At 33.5% G+C, this 20,564-nt stretch overlaps 1 protein-coding gene across 2 annotated transcripts in view; it reads right to left on the bottom strand.

The window, feature by feature from the left end:
• The window catches only part of ADGRB3 (adhesion G protein-coupled receptor B3), a 750,806-nt gene that overhangs the window by 288,261 nt on the left and 441,981 nt on the right, over positions 1 to 20,564 (bottom strand). For both annotated transcript variants that reach the window (XM_030315777.1, XM_030315778.1), the window contains 2 exons: positions 14,207 to 14,309; positions 1,563 to 1,606 (listed from right to left, as the gene is read on the bottom strand). In XM_030315777.1, coding sequence (XP_030171637.1) covers positions 1,563 to 1,606; positions 14,207 to 14,309 — 147 coding nt within the window. The remainder of the gene's footprint in view (positions 1 to 1,562; positions 1,607 to 14,206; positions 14,310 to 20,564) is intronic.

The raw sequence follows: 20,564 nt of genomic DNA, 5'->3' as shown, positions 1-20,564 counted from the left end.
GTATTCATTGAACAGTCCCAAAGGTCTTTCAGAATAACTAACACTTCCCCTTTTTGGATTGACACTGAAGCATGTTCTACCCACTAAAAAGATAATAAAACTAAATCCAGGTTGGTTATTATTCATGAAGATATGCAAGTAGCTATAAACTGGAGTTTAAGATGGTATATTTTTCTTAAGTAGAAACCATTTGATTAGATTTTTGTGGTGTTTCATTCTTTCTTTGGCTATACAACATACTAAACAGTGCCTTAGAATATACTACTAGAGTCTTTTCTGGCTATTGGTAAAGAGCAAATCTTGCAAGAATTTTCCTACCATGGACTTCTGTATTGGATTTCAAAAAGAAAAAAAATTATGACATCAGTGAGGATATCCACCTGATGTTATCACCAGGGCAAGTTGGGTTCTTTTTATGGCACTAGGGTTCTTGCGAGAAGAGAATCCCTAGAATATCAGAATCTATAGCAAATAATATGCCCAATGTCACTTATTAATTATCCACATAAATACTGTAATTTAAATTGCATCCATTCCCTAAAAATAACCACATTTCCAGTAGGTTTGCTCTTTACCTAGAAATTCTAATCATGCCCTTCTCCCAGACCCTCCAATAACTTGTGAGAGGCAAGTAACATAATAAAACCTCAGATGTAGATCAGATATGGGGTGAAGAACACCGGGAAAAATCTTAGAATACCTAGTACTCAACAATGTGGTGCCCTAACTAACAGCATCAACATAGAGCTATTAGCTCTATGGGATTAATTGACATTTATCTCCCTTTCATGCAAAACAAAACAAAACAAAAAACAAAACAAAACAAAACAAAACATTGTATAATCTGGAAATAAATGTACATAAATATGTAAAACATAAGAGTCTAATTAAAACTTAATCAGGACATTTCTGCTCTTTGAGTCCTTCCTTAAAATCTTACAGAATCACTGATGAGATTAAGATGATTTTGACCAGATATATTGCAATTACTTACAGAAAGGAATCATTGAAGAATTATTAATCCTCACTTATTACAATTGTTTTCTTTTGTCTTCATGAATTCATTAAATAGGTGAATAAGACAATTAAATGTCACTCAATGTTTTTATAATAAAATAATCTGGAAGGGCCATATAAATATTACATTACTCTGATAATAGATTCAAGGTCATGCAAATAATATAGTGGTCTAATGATCATAGAGATTGCTATTTTAGTGTCCAATGCTAAGCTGGAGTACTAGGGCAAGATGTTGAAATATTATTTGAGCTCCTAAGACTTTAAAATATTAGAGCTTCTAAAAAATCCTCATGGGATTTGCATAGCAATGTGTCTTACATATTAGGTAATGCAATCCTATCTTGGGACATAATCTGATGGCATCATCACACACAAACACATTCATCATCTTGTCCTGCAGATTCAAAAAGCAAAATGTTTTCTGAGTGTAACACACATCCCACTAACTTATCATTTTCCTGTTGACTAGCAGGCAACTGAAATAACTTAACGTGCTTTGAATATATAATCCAAAGTAATATAAGAAAACATCTGTCACTTACGTTTTTGAGTCATCCCACAATACACAATAGGGATTCAAAGTACCCTAAAAATAAGCAGAAAAAGAATAAATGTATCATGAATACACACAACAAAAATGTAAGTTTTATGTGAAATGCAAACAGAATGGTGGGTTTCTTATCTTGCAGTATGAAACTCTTAAGATTCCACCTCTATTTTTTTCCTTGCATAAAAAAATTGTATGCTTTTTCTCATAGACTTGGTGATGCATTTTATGAAATTCTCTTCATGAAGACAATACATTTACCACAAATGTCATAACCTATGTTTAGTTATTTTGAAAATTGAAAGTGAAGCTCTCATATAGCTCAAGGTCTATATTTTAATGATTTCTATTTCATCCTTTTACCTGTAAAATATTAATTCCTGGATTATTTCCTTTAGGAAGACCAAAGTATCTACACAATTTAAATCATGATGAAACATTCCGTATTATGCACATGTACAAAACACCACTGACATCCTCATTACTCTCTAGTTGGTCACCTTCCTAGGGGCAAGAGATAGTAACATTAATTGTCCATTTCTAGAGAGTGTGTTGGCTTGCAATAGCTTTTTTTCCCCTAAAAGTGGGTTTATTAGGTATGGCTGTATCTTTTAAAAAGGAACATTTTATTCAATAATGATGACGATGAATGAAATAAAAATTGATGCCCCTCATAGCATTCTTTGAGTTGGTTTTCCCTTAAAGTACAAAGAATGTGAGTGCCATTAAAAGAGATTTTAGGTACAAATTTGTATTTGATACGCAAACTTCTCTGCCCCACACCCCCTTTCCCCTACCAAGTCATTCATGGCTGCCCTCTTGGGGTGTAGTTCACAATTAGCATGAACTAAACCAGATCCACTATTTAATAGTCCCTTTGCATGTCTCCTTAATTATAATAATTATACCTATTGAGTGAGATGGAGATGGAAGCATAAAATGGGATGTTCTTTCGAATTTGGAAAGAAATAAAGTTTAATCATTTCCTTCCTATAAGCCTAATTTAAGATGTAAAAGTGGTAAAGTCTCAGTAGAGCTATTGTTATCTCTTAAAGACCACCTCATTCTTTTGAAATCCAGAAAAAATGCAGACATGACCACATCTAGACCACGGCAAAGTGTTTCTTTTTTTTAATAGTTCACAGACAAGGTTACATTGGTTTTGGGTGTACAACATAGGAATTTGACAAGTTTATATGTCATGTTTTGCAATATCTTCTTAATCCACAGATCACTTTTGTATAGATCACGTCTAATGAAACTATGTAAAAAATGTCAAATTTTTATTGGTTCAATATTTATATATGTATGAGTGGCTACCATGACCTTCAGGATGATACAAAGAATATTCTCTGCACTGGATTACCTTGGGTAGTGGTTTCTGTTTTGAAGAGTACTAACTGTTGAAATGTTTTCCTTCTGTTTGTCAGATTCATTGGGCTTTATTTTGCCCTTTTGAAACTAGCCTAATAATTATTCCTTTACATGATATCTTTAGATAGCTACAAATGCTATTATATCCCTGAAGAGTCTTCTCTATTAAACATACTCCGTGGATTTCAAGTTCTCTCATTCCCCACATCACTCATATCTTGGAGCACACGTTTAAAGCGCACTTAGGGCAACTATCCATGTATAGAACCTACCTGTATAGAACAAAGTGGTGCTCTTTCCATCTCCTTTAGGTGCCACATTCTTAATAATGCAGACTAAGACTACATCAGATATATTTGTAGTCTCTTCCTCAGCTTGATTACATATACATTGAAGTCTCTTAGGAGAGACATTCTGAATCCTGATTTTGACATCCCACACATTCACTATTGCTTAAAAACTTTTAATCATTAGAGGATTAAGAGACAAACATGGTATCTATGACCTCATCCAACCAAGTCATTAATAAAAATGATGACTAGGCCAAGGCAGATAAAAGTTACAGTCCTGAAACACGCTACTGGCTCCATTCCACAGGTGGACATTCTCCCCCATAACAGCCAGCTCCCAGCCCTCAGTCTTGTCTTACATGTAGATAATCACTGTCTTCAAAAGTCTAGGCAGGCTCTTTGTGAAACGTTCCCTTTCTAAGTGCTGTTTTCTGGGTCCGTTCTAGAATTTCACTAGAAATAAAAATTTTAAATGGTGATTCTAAAATTTTTGTAATCCACCCCAATTTTATTTTTTCTTTTAATTATAACATTTGACTAACTCCAATATTTTAGCACCATTACCATTCTCCAAAAATTCCTCAAAGGCCACATTAGTCAAGGTATCTTACTTCTTATCAAATGTTCATACCTATAAACTATGCTGTTAGAACAAAAACACTTCCTTCCCTGAAAAAAGTTACAGTCTTATAGCAGTTGATGAGAAACACACATGTGGAATGTTTATATAACCATAAATAGATATGTTTTTATAAGTGTTACTAGTCATAATATACTGTTTAAGGGACAAATGAGGGGCATCATGGCTTGTGTTAGATCAAGTTTTATGGACTAAGTGTATCTTTAATGTGGTTCTACAGGAGGCATAGATCTGGGGAGGGTCACAGAAGGGAGTGGTGCTTTGAATTGTTTTCTTTTTCTTGTTCTTCCTTTATTTTTCCTTTATTTTTAAAATTGTTTTCTTCCTTGGTCTTATGAGATACTATCTGGTTTTAGGTTAAATTTTCATTCAATTTGTGACTTTCTAAGAAATCCTTAGCATAGCTACAATGTTGTATCATAAAGTTATGGTGTATTTATCTGGGATTTGTTCAAAGAACTCAGAGCACATTATAGAAAATAAATTATCCTTGAAATATTACAATGAAGGATATGAGTATATATTTAATTAATATAGAAATTATTATAGAAAGGTGATACATTCACCTTTAGAAGAACCAGAGATAATCGTCTTTAGAAGAACCACAGATAATGGTTCTTCTAAATCTAGTTCACTTCTTTTAGTAATATATGGGTTAGATAAAGTTAAACCATTACAGGATACTGACTATAGGATTAATATTTCATATTTAGTGTTCCTAATAGTTTACAACAAAAGAAAAATAATATTAGAAAAGAAATATAATATTAATATAATTGTTTGAATATCTCTTTTTTACTCTCCTAAAGAAACTTATTTCTACTTTCAGATAAAAATGTAAAGGTGAGAAATGTCTGTTCTACTCTTAATCCATGCCATTGTTAACCCTTCATTTTATCCTCTACCTTCTTCACCTCTCATCTCTTGGATCTTATCTCATACTGCTCTTTCTTTTTGTCCTTGTGAAAATTTAAAAAGCATCCACGTGAGGATTATTAAAGGTTCCAAAATGCACTACTCACTCTTGTGCTTCACTCTACATTCTGGAACCTACACGACAGACAGACACTGCCCTCTGTGAGTTCTAGTGCAGTTACCAATATGGAGGTCTGTGAGCTGTGGTCAATTATTTAAACATTTGGAGTTTAGAAAAATAAGCAGAACAAACAAATCAGAGGAATCTTAGTATCTGGATAGACCAGTTGCTTAAAGGAAAAAGAATGTGTAATGGGAAACATAAGGCAAATATCAATGACAAATGAATACTAAAAATGAAAAAAAAACTGGCTAAAAAGTTCTGCTGAGAAATCACTTATAAAATGTTTGTTATAATTTTTAGATACTTTTCTCAAAGGTACTCTGCTACAAGATCTGTTATGAGGAATTTACAGGAAGTCAATAACAGGAAATGGTGAGCCCAACAGAGAGTAACAAATGTGATGACAGAAACAAGGGGAAAAGAGTTGAGCTATACACTAGCCGGTGGACGTAGATTTAAGAAATGCACTAAGCTAAGGAAACAAAAAAATTCCCAGGCATATGAGATAAATGTATGTAAGAAAATTCATTTTCAAAACTGTTAATATCATTGACACTTAAAATATTAAAACTTCACGTTTTTGAAAACTTTTGGAAATATACTATCTTCTTGAAAACCACATTTTTGGTAAAACAAACAAGCAAACAAATAAAGAAACAGATAGCAACAGAAAAAAAACTGTCTCTCTTGATCCCAGTCAAAATAGAATAGTTAAACTCAAGTTAAATATTTCTACTCACCTACATTTAAGCATTTTAAAAATGTACCATGACTCAAATTTCCTAATTACCATAGGTACTCTACATACTACTTTCAAGTGTCTTTAATAGTCTTTGCCTTTTTTTTTTACTTTTACTTTTACCTCTCTCCCTTTTTCCACATCAACGAAACCAATATACCCATTTAACAGTATAATACAGCACTGGCTTTGTAAATTTATTTCTATGGGTGGTTCTCTCTTTTCCTTTGGCTGCATAACTTTCTTTTTTTAATTTTCTATAATAAGGGATTGGAACATCCTTTCTAGATGTACACCTCAGTGATTCATGAATGACATTCATTAAATAATTCCTTTTCTTCTTTCAAAACTCTATTTCAAGTCTTTTTCTTTCCCTACAGAACACTTTAAATACATCTCACTGTGGTAAATTACTCTTACTATGGTAAACTTCATTTAGTCATTCATGTAAAAGTCACTTAGTAAACCCCTGTTACATTCCAGGTACTGAGGATACAGCATTGAGCAAATTTCTTGCCTCATAGACTTAACTATAGTGAAAGGGGCAGGGAGAGAGACAAATAAACACATAAATACATAAAATGCTAGATGGTAATCTGTGCTACGATGAGAAAGTAAATCACAATGACAGGGAAGTCTGGAAAGTGAATGAGTTGCAATTTTATATATTGGGAAGCCTTCACCAATAAGATGATATCTGAGCAGAGATCTGAAGGAAGTTGATCACAGAAAAGATAAAAGTCACAATAAAAATGAATGAAAACCAAGTTTCTCTAATTTTTCCTAATTTAAGTTCTGAATAAATTCAATTCACACACTATGTTTATTACACTCTTGCTATCTTAGTGTTTTCCAAGTGTTTTCTCCAGACCTACTCCAGAATCAACTGGGGTATTATTTAAAATGTAGATTAGTTGTCTCCACAAGTTCTGAGATTGGGGCTATACCTAGGAATATGCACTGTAATTATTACTCCCTCCACCCACCATAGTTTCTATCCACATCAAATTTGAAGAAGTACTGCTCAAGATGCACACAACAGAAATCATATGGTTTATTTACCCTTTTTTTTTTTTTAAACTTTCAAATGCTTAGTGCTTATATGTCATAGCAACTTCCATATCTAGAAACGTCTTAACTTTCTAGTACCTTTCATACTCCTGTTAAAATATTTAAACTTAAAAATATATTTAAAAAGATATCCTTTTGTCTATTGAAGCAAAGCAAGTGAACAGATGAAGCATTAAGGGCATGAAGAAGGGCAGTGACTTCATCATAACTATCTCAGCATTTCCAATTTTCTGACTCAGATGTTCCAGAATGTCTCTGTCACATCTTCTAGAGCATTGCACATTGACTTCTTGAATGTAGATGGGAGAAAGACTGTTCAGCGGACACTACACTCTCTTTAATTTTCAATATTTTGGACATAAAGGCATTGCATTAAAAAGACCTGGGTTTTGCTAAGCTTATCTTCCCTTTCTTTCCCCACTAAAGCATAATTGTAGCTATTATATATCACTGCACAAAAAGATTTTGGGAATTCCTTAAGAACATTTCTTATATGATTGACTTGACCCACAAAAGACTCATTTATAATCTGTGTATAATTCTACCACTATTTGAGAAAAGACACATTAAATAAAGTCTCAGGAATGCATGGTGGAAGGGAGTGGGTAAGATCTTAGTGTATGTAATATTTCCATAGTCAAATCTATGAAATGCCCCTAAAATCTGATCAGTGAGAGTATTTCTTTTAACATATAAACAGCTTCATAGTACCTAAAAGTGTAATATACCACCCAAGGATATGATACAGTTGAAAACAGTGTATGAAACTCAACTGCAGAAGGTAATCTGTTGAATGTTCTCCAAATCTTTTTTCCAAGGTTATGGTAAGTACTATTCCATATTTCCATATTTTTAAAGGATACTTAAAAAGAACCAAATTGGGTCTAACACTTTTTTTTCTTCTTCTTTTTTTCCTTTTTTTTTTGAAAGGGTAGCTGACATATACCTGAAGTCTAAAGAGCATCATTACAAATGCAATACTGTGTTCTTACTTAATATGATCATGGAGATAAAGGAATTTTTGAATAGATTTATGAGGGTTCTACAGAAAGCATCACATTGAGAACAAGTCAATATGGAAAAGAAGGAGCTGGCTGTAGCTAAGGCAGACTGATATAAAGACCACTGAGGTGAGAAATGCAGAATATTGTTTTATCAGGATGAGTCACATCCATGTTGCATAGCTCTTCTTGAGGAGTTGGCAGCTATTTAATTGGAACATAAAGAAATAGCATATATTTAATCCAGCTTCTGCTATATGGTTACTCACTAGCCCACATTAACCAGATGACACTAGTTTTGTGGATGTGATAACAGCTTGCTTCCCTAATTTCTGAGATGTATCACTAACCTGAACGTACATTATTTCCCAATGAATACTGCCTATTTGACATATGGGAAACAGTAAAAAGTAGAATCGCTATCAGGGATTATTTTTATGTGTATTCTTCAGAGAAAATCATTGCCTTCATGTAGATGTCTTAGAGTGTCTTACCCTTATATGATCACATTATATCATTTCCAACAATGGCTGCGCAGGAGCCTGGTGCACCTCTCAACAAACACATGGGTTTCCTAGGAGCAGAAACTCTCCAAGTATTTCTTATGAGTTGGAGTGGCAAATAACTTTAATAAAAATGGTTAAATAACTAGATTTCATACAGGTAAAACATACAGTTTAAGTCTTTTCTTTTTATAGCCAAGAAGATATCTTAATAAAACTTCTATGGGATTGAATGTAGCAGAGGCAAAGGCACCAGAAGTGTTTGCACTACTCCAGTCTATCAGCTGCCAGCAGAGAAGTTTTGCTAAATTGCTTCAAAAGCACAACATATCTGCACACGCCAGAGTTGCCCCTGACATCCAGCACTTGGTTCCACAAGGCCCTTTCTGTGGTGGGGCCTAGGTGGTGCTGCTCGTGGCATCCTCCGATTTTCTCTAATATCCCACCACCACTTTACAGTGGCCATTCTCACTGTCTGGTGATTCCTTTCATCAGGTTGCTAAGGTGCTGGAATAATAATCAGCAGGACAAAATTTAATCTCTGGTTGCTAATTAATTCTTATTGAATAATGTATCATCAGTATTGCATTATATCTGATTCAAAATGGCACTCTTAATGTTTACATATACATTTTCTTCATAATCTAAAATTAATTTTGCAATGTTCCAATGCAGGGATATTAGTTTTCTATTGCTATTGTAACAAATTACCATAAACAGCAGCATAGAATAACATAAATTCATTATCCCACAGTTTTTATAGGTCAGAAGTCTGATGAGCTCAGCTGGGTCTCTACTCAAGAGATTCTCAAGGCTGAGATCAAAGTATTGGCATGATATCACTACTTCCTGGAGGATCTAAGGATAAATCCATGCTCAGGTTCATTCAGGTTTCAGTAGAATTAGTTCCTTGCAGTTGAAAGGCTGAGGTCTACATTTTCTTCCTGGTTAGCAACCAGAGGTTGTATTCAGCTTTTACAGGCTGCCTGTACCCATTGGCTTGAGGCCCTCTTCATTCATTGTCAAAGTCAGTAATGGTAGTTGAGTTTTTAGTATGCTGCATTTCTGACCATAGCCATAGGGAAAACCACTTTTAATGGTTCATGTGATAAATTAGACCTACCCAGATAATCCAAGATAATTTCCCCATCTCAATGTCCTTACCTTTATTCACATATGCAAAATCTCTTTTGACATGTAACATAACTGGTTCTGGAGGTTAGGACATGGGCATTTTGGGAGGGGGCATGATTCTGTTTACTATATAGGGATTGACTAACTCTATAGCCCAGAATCCAAATCTGGCCTGCCACCTATTTTTGTAAATAAAATTTCATTGCGGAGCCACACTCATTTGTTTAGATATTGTCTGGCTCCTTTCATGCTCCAACAGCAGAACTAAGTAAATGGGACAGAGGTCATTATAGCTCACATGTCTAAAATATTTGCTACCTGACTCCTAACTAAAAAGATTTGCTCACCACTGCTCCAAAAATAGCAGAATTATTCTAAAATCTTTTTGAAAAATGTTGACTATGTATTATGAATCAAAATAAACTGAATTTGAAATGTAAGTGGAAAGGGTGCTTACTCAAACTGAGGAATTTAGGATATAATCAAGAAAACACACACACACACACACACCCCAAAAAAACAAACAAACAAAAAAAACCAAAGCAAAACAAAACAAAACACCATACTAACTGTAGCTAGGGAACAAATTCTATCTCAATTTCAGCTGGTGACAGAGCCATCAATCTGTCTGTCTAGTCAGCATTTCAAGACTCTTCCATAAAAATTACCCAGAGCTTTAAGCAGAAAAAAAATCAGAAATTTCTTTCAAATGGACAAAAGGTAGGGTAGAAAAGTGATTCAAAACATAAAGGCATACAAACACCCCTTTGCAGAAATTATAGATTTATAGACTGGACTTCCTTAAGCTTTGTCAAGTGATTTTTAATTCCTTAGGTTTTTATCAGCCTTTGATATTTTCAAAAATACCCACTGATGAGGGTTTCAAATTTCTTCTCATTGTTTCTCATGCTTATCTAATGGTAACAAACATATTCATTATAGTCTTCCACTATTGTTTCTCATGCTTATCTAATGGTAACAAACATATTCATTATAGTCTTCCACTATAGTCTTCCATAGTGTTTGCAGCTATGATTTACAAAGGTCATGGCTCATGATTAACTTTAGTTTATACACATAAAACAAACTCCTTAATTGTTAGCTGATCCTATTAGTATGCAAGCAAATATGGCAAAGAAAACAAAACCCACAAGCCCAAATTCCCATGAGATTCTTTTGTGAATATGACCAATTTGAGAACTACAAATAAACCTCATGGATTTTTCTCAGTCCTGAAAGACAGCAGTATCATGCTAACTAGATCATTAAAGTTTTTACTCAGAGGAAGAAATAAAAAGAAAGGCAAGACCACAGAGACTGCAGGCAAGCATAGCCCAAACTGCCTCTCCAAAATGGAACAACCTAAAACTCTTATCATTTGGAAAAAGAATTCATTTTCAGAGTAACAAAGTTGATAGAGCATGAGATAACTAAAATGTATGCACTTACTCTTCTAACTCATCTTTAAAGGTGGAGTTGCTATCCACCTTAGAAAGTCATAGCAGCTTAGATCTGTCAGATCCAAGGCATCCAAACAGTGGGTGTCTGTACATGTGTGTGTGTATATGTGTGCACTCGCATTTAGGGTCATTCTATTATATTCGTTCAGGTCTCAATAATTATTTTCAATAAAATTAGTAACTTTCCTTATATATCAGATAATCTAATAATATTAGCATAAATGTCATCCTGAAGAAACCTTAAGTAACACTAAAAATAAAATTCTTTTTCTGGGAAAGCAACTTTGATATTTTTTAAAAGCAAGTGATTGCTATACCTAAACATGAAGGACCATAAACTCTGACTCTATAGGTCATCACAATAAAGCCATAGGCTCCCCCAAACTGAACTAAGAATAGCATCTTAGTCATTAATGATTTATGAGCTGGATAAAACTGCAATTGGCTTTGCTAAATACAATTTGGAATTTCAAGATTCCATATTCTATTCCTACAGTTCCCAAGGGCCTTATTATATTTAACATACTTTAAACGCTATTTGTTAAAAAGCTTTTGAAAAGAATACATTTAGTTTGGAAAATGTTAACAGGCTTTTCCCTAGGCTCACTATAACTATTAATTCCCATTCTTCATTTTTCTTCTACATGGTATATGAAACAGATATACTTTGCAAGTCATTACTGTTTTCTGAGCTCAGGAAAGTACAGCACATACTTTTGATAGAAGTAAATACATGAAAGTAGACTTGATATTAAAAATATATCTAAAATAGTTCAATTTTGAAGGCAGTAACAATGATAATCTACATCTATGTAGAGTTATATTAAAATTTCAGCTTTTCTAATTAATTTCTATTTTCATGTTTATGATGTATTCACATTAGTGAAGACTATTACATTTCAGTATAGGCTCTTTGATTATCTCTTCAATGGAAACAAACTAAAATCAGTATATAAAGTATATAAGACTGGTAATAAATACTAAGATACTCAACAAATCTGTTATATATTCTTTCCCTCAATGAACAGTACTTTACAAACTCTAATTTGGATGGTAAGATGAATACAACAAGCATTAGAAATTCAAACCAGGAGAGTATGAAGGACTGTATGTATTGTATGGACAAAGTGTGAAAGGTATTTATAAAATAAGGGAAGAAGTGAGGAATCCAGCCATCCAGAGAGGCTTCATTGTGTGGTGGTTAATTGGGGTGGCCTCTGAAGACAGGTGGGCACTGCAAGCAAGGGGATAATAGAAGTGAGTTAGAATACTTGGTGCCATTTTCTTCTCCAGTGTAAGCTTTTCTTCTTCCTCTCATCTTCTCTCAGTCCCCCTTTTCAACAGATTTGTCTATATTCCCTTAAATGGAGATCTTCTAGAGTGGAGACTGTATTGTTTTGAAAATCTGGTCAACTTATTCACTCAAAATTATGAAAGACAGATTTAGTTCTAAGTGACTTGTGATAATTATTTCACCATTCTTATATCCTGACTTTCATTGTCACCCCAGTGTCTAGCTGGTGCTTAATAAAGTGTATTGACTATATACTTGGGTTTTCATATGTACAAAGTTATTTTCTGTACATGGTTTATCTCCTTTGTAAATCGGCTGACAAAATAAACCCCCAGGAGAGAAGTTTGACTCAAAGCTTATATCTCTGTTCATTTCAAATAGTTTTACTGAATTGAAATAGTGAGACTGTTTCATCAATGCTATTTTTGAGGTTACTCTTTCTTCAATTTATGAAAAAAAGTCATTTAATTAATGTATTTTTAAAATTCTCAATAATGACTTTATTTAGGAAAGTATTGTAAAAGTTAATTTACATAAGTGTTTTCTCCACAAGAAACATGATATATACTCAGACATTGTACTGCTTTTTTAGTAAGCAATTCAGGGAACTAGGATCTCTTACTATTTTTTCACCAATGTTTATAACTGGATAGACATTACCCTAATAAACAATAAAAGCAAACACCTAAGTAAATAGTTTTTCAACAAATTTTGAACCTACAAAAAATAAATTCCTTATTCAAAAGCAATATTTAAAGGAATTGCCAGTTTTCAATGCAGTGATGAGATTAGGTAGAGGTAAGATTATTCTTAGGTGTACAAAGGTAGATTTTATAGAAATAAAACATATTCTTGAAATTAAATAGAACCAGTATGGTCATATTTTGGCAAAAGTAGAAGACCCAATAGTTTAAGTATTAGTTGTGATGTTTAAGAGCTATTGCTAAGAGATTTGAGATTTTCGCTAAACAATCTAGGAAGCCTGAAGCATGTTAGTAAAAAGTGGTTTACAGGGAAGATAACTGTCATTTTTTATAAAACCAAGATTGATTTTCTTTTTGGAAACAAGAAGTTATAAAACAGGAGACAATACATAAGTTTTGTAAACCAATTGATGTGAATATAAATTCCATTATGTCATTCATTAAATTTCTAGATTTGGGAAAAATGACACTTTGTGTTTCTGTTATTTGTATGTAAAGGTAAACTTCCCAGGAACTTTGCAAGGAATTAAACCAAAAAAAAAAAAAAAAAAAAAAAAAAAAAAAAAAAAAAAAAAAAAAAAAAAACCAACCCAAAAAACAAAAGAACAAAAACAAAAAACAAAAAACCAAACCTGTGTACATAGAACATAAGAGAGTGGCTCACTTTAATACAGGAAGTATAAAAGCATAATTAGGAGAACCTTAGTAGGAATCACCTTCCTTGTCTCCACTCATCAAGGATTTAAGCATGTAAAGTGAATGTATAAAGGATCAATAGATATTTTAAATTTCTACAGGAGGACTGAAAAAAGATTAAAAGAATTTCAGTTGCAGTTAGATAGATTCAGGAAAGGGTTCTTGTCATTCTGGAATGGGAGATTTAGATTTAGATTACTGAAGCACCCAACTAGTTATAAGACGCCTACTCTGTTCTTTGACCTAGCACTTTTAAATGCCATCCCACCCATTCTCCTGCTCTAGGGTACCTGAAGTTAATCACTCCTCTTTGTATTATGTTTATAACTTCAATTACTGCATGCATCTTAAATCTATGTAGTTACATGGCAGTCTTCCCCACCACACTTGAGACAGGTTCTTATTCATTGGGTCTCCTCTGCTGATTAGCTCAAAGCCCAAAAAAGATGTGTATGTGGATAAACAATTTAATAATTGTTATCATGGATAAACTGAAGAGAGTTTTATTATGGACAAAAGCATAGGATAATCTGACATTTTGTTTCTATATAATATAATCTTCATAACAAGTTACTCCATTTACAACTCTAAAAAGTCCAGAAAATGTGTTCTGATATTATCAAATGTGTGACTGCTAACTTATCTTTAAAGGTAAGTTCTATAAGCAAGTCGACGTCACATGGATAATACTTACATTAGCCAAATGAGCTAGTTCTATCTCCAGGAATGAATCAGTTGTTTTGGGTTCAGGCCTTATTGTGACCACGATGATTTTGGAATTAACGACAGTGTAGTTTCTGAAACAGAGTAATTGTGATTAAAAGGAGAATGGATCAATAACAAATATGAACTCTCACTGCTCCATACATGTTTGGATGCATGTTAAGTAAGGAAATATATCCTAATGCATCCTAAGGAGAACAGAGAAACAATGGGCAAACGGATTTAAAGTGTGATACTAAATACTACTTATGGAAAGCTACAGTTCATTTTTTGTTATAAACAAACCCTACCTGGAACTAGGAAACTATGAGGGGAAAAAGCTATTGCTGACTGTTACCATTTTAGATGCAGGAAAGATGAAAAAGCAACAGCACTTACAAGCTTTCGATTACTTAAATCTGATTCACCTGCAAGAGAGATGGATTGTGAATTCAAACCTTCAGGCAATCTTTAAATGAATATAATCCATTTATCTCAGGTGGACTTAACGGTTTTGTTCTCCAGGAGACCAAATATTCTTCTTGTAAAGTGCTATCTTAGCGTTTTTTGGACTGTCTCAAAATTCATTACGATGAATGATTAGAATGTGGTTTAGCATGAGAGCAAGTAGAGTTTAAATATAAATAAATGCTGTTGCTAATCATTGACCATCATTCATTTCAGCAATAGAGACTTACAGGACACTTCTTTAGCTCAATATGCTCAAAGTAAGGAATATATTCATCTTTTGAAATACCTTAACAATTACAGTTCACTAACAAAGGAGTTTTAAACATATTTGCAACCTACAAAAATTATCCATAACCATGAGCCAACTCTTTCTTGTACATACAAGTTTTTATACAACATGTATAAAATGCCACACACTACCTGTTACAGATTTAAAGTTTTATTGTACTTTTAGCTATATATATATATATATATATATATATATATATATTTCCATCCCTTTTTGATTTGAAATAAACTACAGAGCATGTTCTTTCATAGAACATGCACTATTCTGTGGAATTCGTAACACGTACGTAAGATGAATTCATTTAATATTATTCCTTCTTCTTTCTTGTTTAAGGCATTATTTGCAGATAATAAAATTTGCCACTTTTAAGGGGGCAGTTTAATGCTGTTAGTACTTGTTTAAACAACTGAGCCACCCAGGCACCCCATCTCTTTTAGTAATTGTATACTACTATGCAAGCCTCACCACTGATTCCTCACCCTGAACGGCTTCCGTGAGCCTCTTTGCATCTTATCCCTTCTTGCCCCCAAGGCTCCAGGCAACCATGAACATGCTGTCACTATAATCACGTCTTTTCTAGAATTTCACTTAAATAGAATCATACAGTACATCGACTATTGTGTTTGAGTTAATTCACTTAGCATTATGTTTCTGAGATTCATCCATTTCATTTCTCTTTATAGCAGAGTACTATTCCATGATGTGGATATAACAGTTTGTGATCTATTCATCAATAAAAGTAAGCAACCTGTGGGTTACTTCTAATTTTTAGTATCTATGAATAGTACTATTCATATTTGGCTATTATGAATAGTTGGCATACATACTTTCTGCATAGACATCTATTTTCATATGTCTCAGATAAATATCTAAGAGTGGAATTGCTTGATCATGTGGCAAAAGCGCGTTTAATTTTGTGTTATTGCTACACTATTTTCCAAAATGACTGTATCATCAAAATCATATAATTGTAATATTGTACAAAAATGTTGAACTCACATTATTTGTGAAAATGTCTTCTCTAATGGAATGGTCTTTTCCATGATATTTCACCAGAAAAGAATGCTAATATGTCATTGTGTGGAGTTTACTATATTTAGTAGTAGAGTAACTATAAGTATATTTTGAGTGGGATAACATTTAAAAAAAATTTAATGTTTATTTATTTTTGAGAGACAGAGCATGAGTGGGGGAAGGGCAGAGACAGAGAGGGAAACACAGAATGTGAAGCAGGCTCCAGGCTCTGAGCTGTCAGCACACAGCCCCATGCAGTGCTCGAACTCACAAACCATGAGATCATGACCTCATGACCTGAGCTGAAGTTAGAAGCTTAACTGACTGAGCCACCCAGGCACCCTGAGTTGGATAACATTTTTAAATCCATCTTTAATGTATCTAGTAATGTCAAATAAACTCTTTCTTTTCAAAGTTTTAAATGTCTTTATTTTTTTTTTTTTTGAGAGAGAGAGCGAGCAAGCACATGAGTAGGGGAGGGGCGGAGAGAGGGGGCCAGAGGATCTGAAGTGGGCTCCATGCTGACAGCAGAGAGCCCGAAGCGGGGCTCAAACCCATGACCTGCGAGATCATGACCTGAACCAAAGTGGGATCCCCAACCTACAGAGCCACCCAGGAGCCCCCAGGTAGCAAATTCTTAAACACTCAGGAAGCTTCATGGTATCCAGCCTAACAGTAAATAGTAAGAAACAACACAGTGTAAATGTGTCTTTATATTTCTTAGGGGAAGGTAGTTGCAAACAGAGAGGGCTGGTTAACCGTCCTTTATTTCACTGAATACTAATTGAAGGTAAGTTGCACTGGGAGTGATATGAAAGTAAGCTCTAAATGCCAAGTTCCCTTTACAAACTTATTGTTCCCTGTTTCTCCATGAGTAAAAGTGTTTGGGGGATCAAATGAGAATAGGTTGAATTAACAAAGCTATGAAGTGACACTGGTTCTGTTTATAATCCTATTTCTCTGCTATAAATAAAACCAATGTTAATTTAACTCAGCTGCTAATTTTAATTAATAAATGTTAGTTAAATTTGATAGCATATAGATATTTTGTATTATTTTAAAAGTTGCATGAGTGGATAGTTTACTGGAAAATTCAGATGTGGGTATTCTAAATAGGAATTTAGAATTTTGTCAAGATATTTATGAAGTTCTCTTTCTGTGTTTGGGCATGTGGGAATTTTGGCCCTGGGAAACTGGGGTATGGAAAGCAAAGTAGGTAAGATAAGCAGCCTTTTGTAGGGTATGTTACATGTTACTTTGTGTCAGGTTTATCAGCTTCTCAACTGGCCTGGTGGACGAGGTCCTAGAGGACAGAGTCTGCCTTATGACTTTTCTTAAGTGTGTGTGTATGTGTGTGTGTGTGTGTGTGTGTGTGTGTGATTTAGAATCCAATTGGGAATGGATGCATGCCAATATAATTATGCAGATGGATGTTCTTATCACATTTATGTGAGTTCCCTTCCCCACCTTGCCCTACTAACATGTAACTATCACTACCACAACATCAATTAATGATATGTATGTCTCCTTATAAGTTCAATGAGGGCAAGATTTGTATCTAGCCATCATATATCCTCATTTGCATTTATGCTTTGCACATTTTAGTGCTAACACAGATTAGAATATCATATTAAATAAACACATAGTAAACAAAAATATCAAACTTTTGGCCAAGTTGGATTAAAACATAATGCCAATACCATGGTGTTAAAATGCATAATGAAGGAAAAAGAAGCAAATTACATTATGCAATGACTCCCTCTTTAAAAAGTGTACGGTGTATGAAATTATCTTTAATTTATTCCATCAATTTATTCTAATTTGCATAAGTGAATAGTTGGCTCTTTATGTACCATGTCAGGCTTTGTGATCTACTAATGCTTCCTGGCTGGTACACATTTGTATTCACTGCTAGGAAAGCAGATCTTACAGCCAAATGGATTTCATGACTAAAGTAATAAAGTTCTTTTCTATTTTTGAGGTTTGTGCTAGTTGGTATCTAAAACATTAAAAAATGTATAGAGTTATTCATTCAAAGGAGACTCAAGTTATTTTTCATAGTTATTACAAAGGCTTAAGGGGCTTCATGTATATGAACCATATCTTAAAGAGAGTAAAAACATGAGTATAAAAGGAACACAGCTGTTTACAAGAGACTCACTTTAGGTATAAGGACATACACAGGCTGAAAGTGAAAGATGGAAAATGATGGTCACATACATGGTAACCAAAAGCAGAGATGGCCATATTTGTATTGGACAAAATAGACTTTAACTTCAACACTATGAGACAAAGAAGAACATTATATAATAATAACTGGACCAATTCACCAGGAAGATATAATAATTATAAACATATACGTACCTAACAGCAGAGCACCCAAATATATGAAGCAAATATTGACAGAATGGAAAGGAAAAACAGACAGTTACACAATAACAGATTTCAATTCAATGCGTGACTTTAATAATGGATAAATCAACCAGATAGTGTTTCAATAAGAAACAGAAGATTTGAACACTATAGACTTCTATACCTAACAGCCATATAAAGAATTCCCTCTCCAACAACAGCAGAAATATTTTTTTCAAGTGTATATAGAGATTCTCTAGGATAAATCACAGCTGCCACAAAAAGTGTCTTAAGAAATGTAAAACAACTCAAATCATACTAAGTATCTTTTCTGACCACAGTGGAATGAAACTAGAAATCAAAGGCAAAAGAAAAACTGGAAAATTCACAAATATGTGGAATTAAGTAAAACACACTTGAACAATTACTGGACCAAATGATAGGTCACTGGGAAATTAAAAATATCTTGAGACAAATGAAAATGAAAACACAATATACCCAAACTAATGAGACGCAGCAAAAGCCCTACCAAGACAGAAAAATACATGGGTAAATGTCTCCATTTAAAAAAAAGAGAAACGGGATTCCTGAGTGGCTCAATTGGATAAGCATTTGGCTCTTGATCTGGGCTCAAGTCATGATCTCAGTTGGTGAGTTCCAGACCCAAAATTGGCTATGCGCTGACATTGCAGAGCCTGCTTGAGACTCTCTCTCTTCCTCTCTCTCTGTGCCTCCCCCCACTCACACTTGCTGTCTCTCAAAATAAATAAATAAACTTAAAAAAATGAAAATAAAAAGAAGAAAGTTTTCAAATCAACAACATAATTTTAAAACTCACAGAACTAGGAAATAAAAACCAACAATAAACTAAAACCAAAGTTAGCAGAAAGAGGTGAATAATTAAGATTAAAACAGAAACAAATGAAATATAGAGAATAGAAAAACAATAGAAAATATCAACCAAACTAAGAGTTAGTTATTTGCAAAAAATCAACAAAATTGACAAATTCTCAACTAGACTAATAAAAAAGATAAAACTTAAATAACAAAACCAGAAGTGAAGAGAGGAGACAGTACAATTGATACCACAGAAATAAAAAAGGATTACAGGAGAATACTAAAACAATTACATGCCAATACTGGATAGCTTAGAAGAAATGGATAAATTCCTATATATATATATATACAACCTACCAAGACTGATTCATGAAGAAATTTTAAAAATTGAAACAGACCTATCCTATAACTAGTAGAGATTGATTCTGTAATCAAAAACCTCCCAACAAAGAAAAGCTCAAGAACAAATGGCTTCACTGAAGAATTCCACCAAACACATAAAGAAGAATTAACATCAATTCTTCTCAAACTTTCTGAAACACTGAAGAGGAGGAAATACTTCCAAACTCATTTTGTGACACCCTCCTATCAATATCAGAAAAAGATACTGTAAGAAATCAAAACTACAGGCCAACATTCCTCATGAATAGTCATGCCAAAAAAAAAATCTAACTAAAATACCAGCAGACCAAATTCAACAACACATTAAAAAGATCATACAACATGATCAAGTGGGAATTATTTTGGGATGCAAGGATGGTCAACATATGAAAATCGAGGTGATGTAACACATGAACAAAACAAAGGACAAAAACAACATGATTATCTTGATGCAGAAACAGTATTTGAAAAAAATTCACTCTTTCAGGATGAAAGCTCTCAACAAATTAGGCATGGAAGGAATGTATCTCAACACAGTAAAGGCCGTATATGAAAATCCCACAGCTAACATTATACTCAATAGTGAAAAACTGAGTTTTCACTGTTAGATCAGGAACACAGCAAGGATGCCCTCTATTGCCACTTCTATTCAACATAGTATTGAATTCCTAATGAAAGCAGTTAGGAAAGAAAGAGAAATATAAGGCCATCAAATGGAAAGAAAGAAGCAAAATTATCTCTGTTCATACGTGAAATGATCCTATATGTAGAAAACCCTAAAGATTCCACAAAAAGACCTGTCAGAACTAATACACAAATTTAGCAAAGGTACAGAATACAACAATAACACTCAAAAATCAGTTGCATTTATACACAGTAACAAATAATCTAAAAAGTAAACTAATAAGACAAATCCATTTATAATAGAATCAAAAAGAATAAAATACTTAGGAATTAACTTAATCAAGGAAGTGAAAGACTTTGTTTTAAAAACAATTTTTTATGA

The sequence above is a fragment of the Lynx canadensis genome, chromosome B2, assembly GCF_007474595.2.
Source record: "Lynx canadensis isolate LIC74 chromosome B2, mLynCan4.pri.v2, whole genome shotgun sequence".
In the NCBI taxonomy this organism is placed as follows: domain Eukaryota; kingdom Metazoa; phylum Chordata; class Mammalia; order Carnivora; family Felidae; genus Lynx; species Lynx canadensis.
This window is presented reverse-complemented; position numbering and strand designations above follow the sequence as displayed.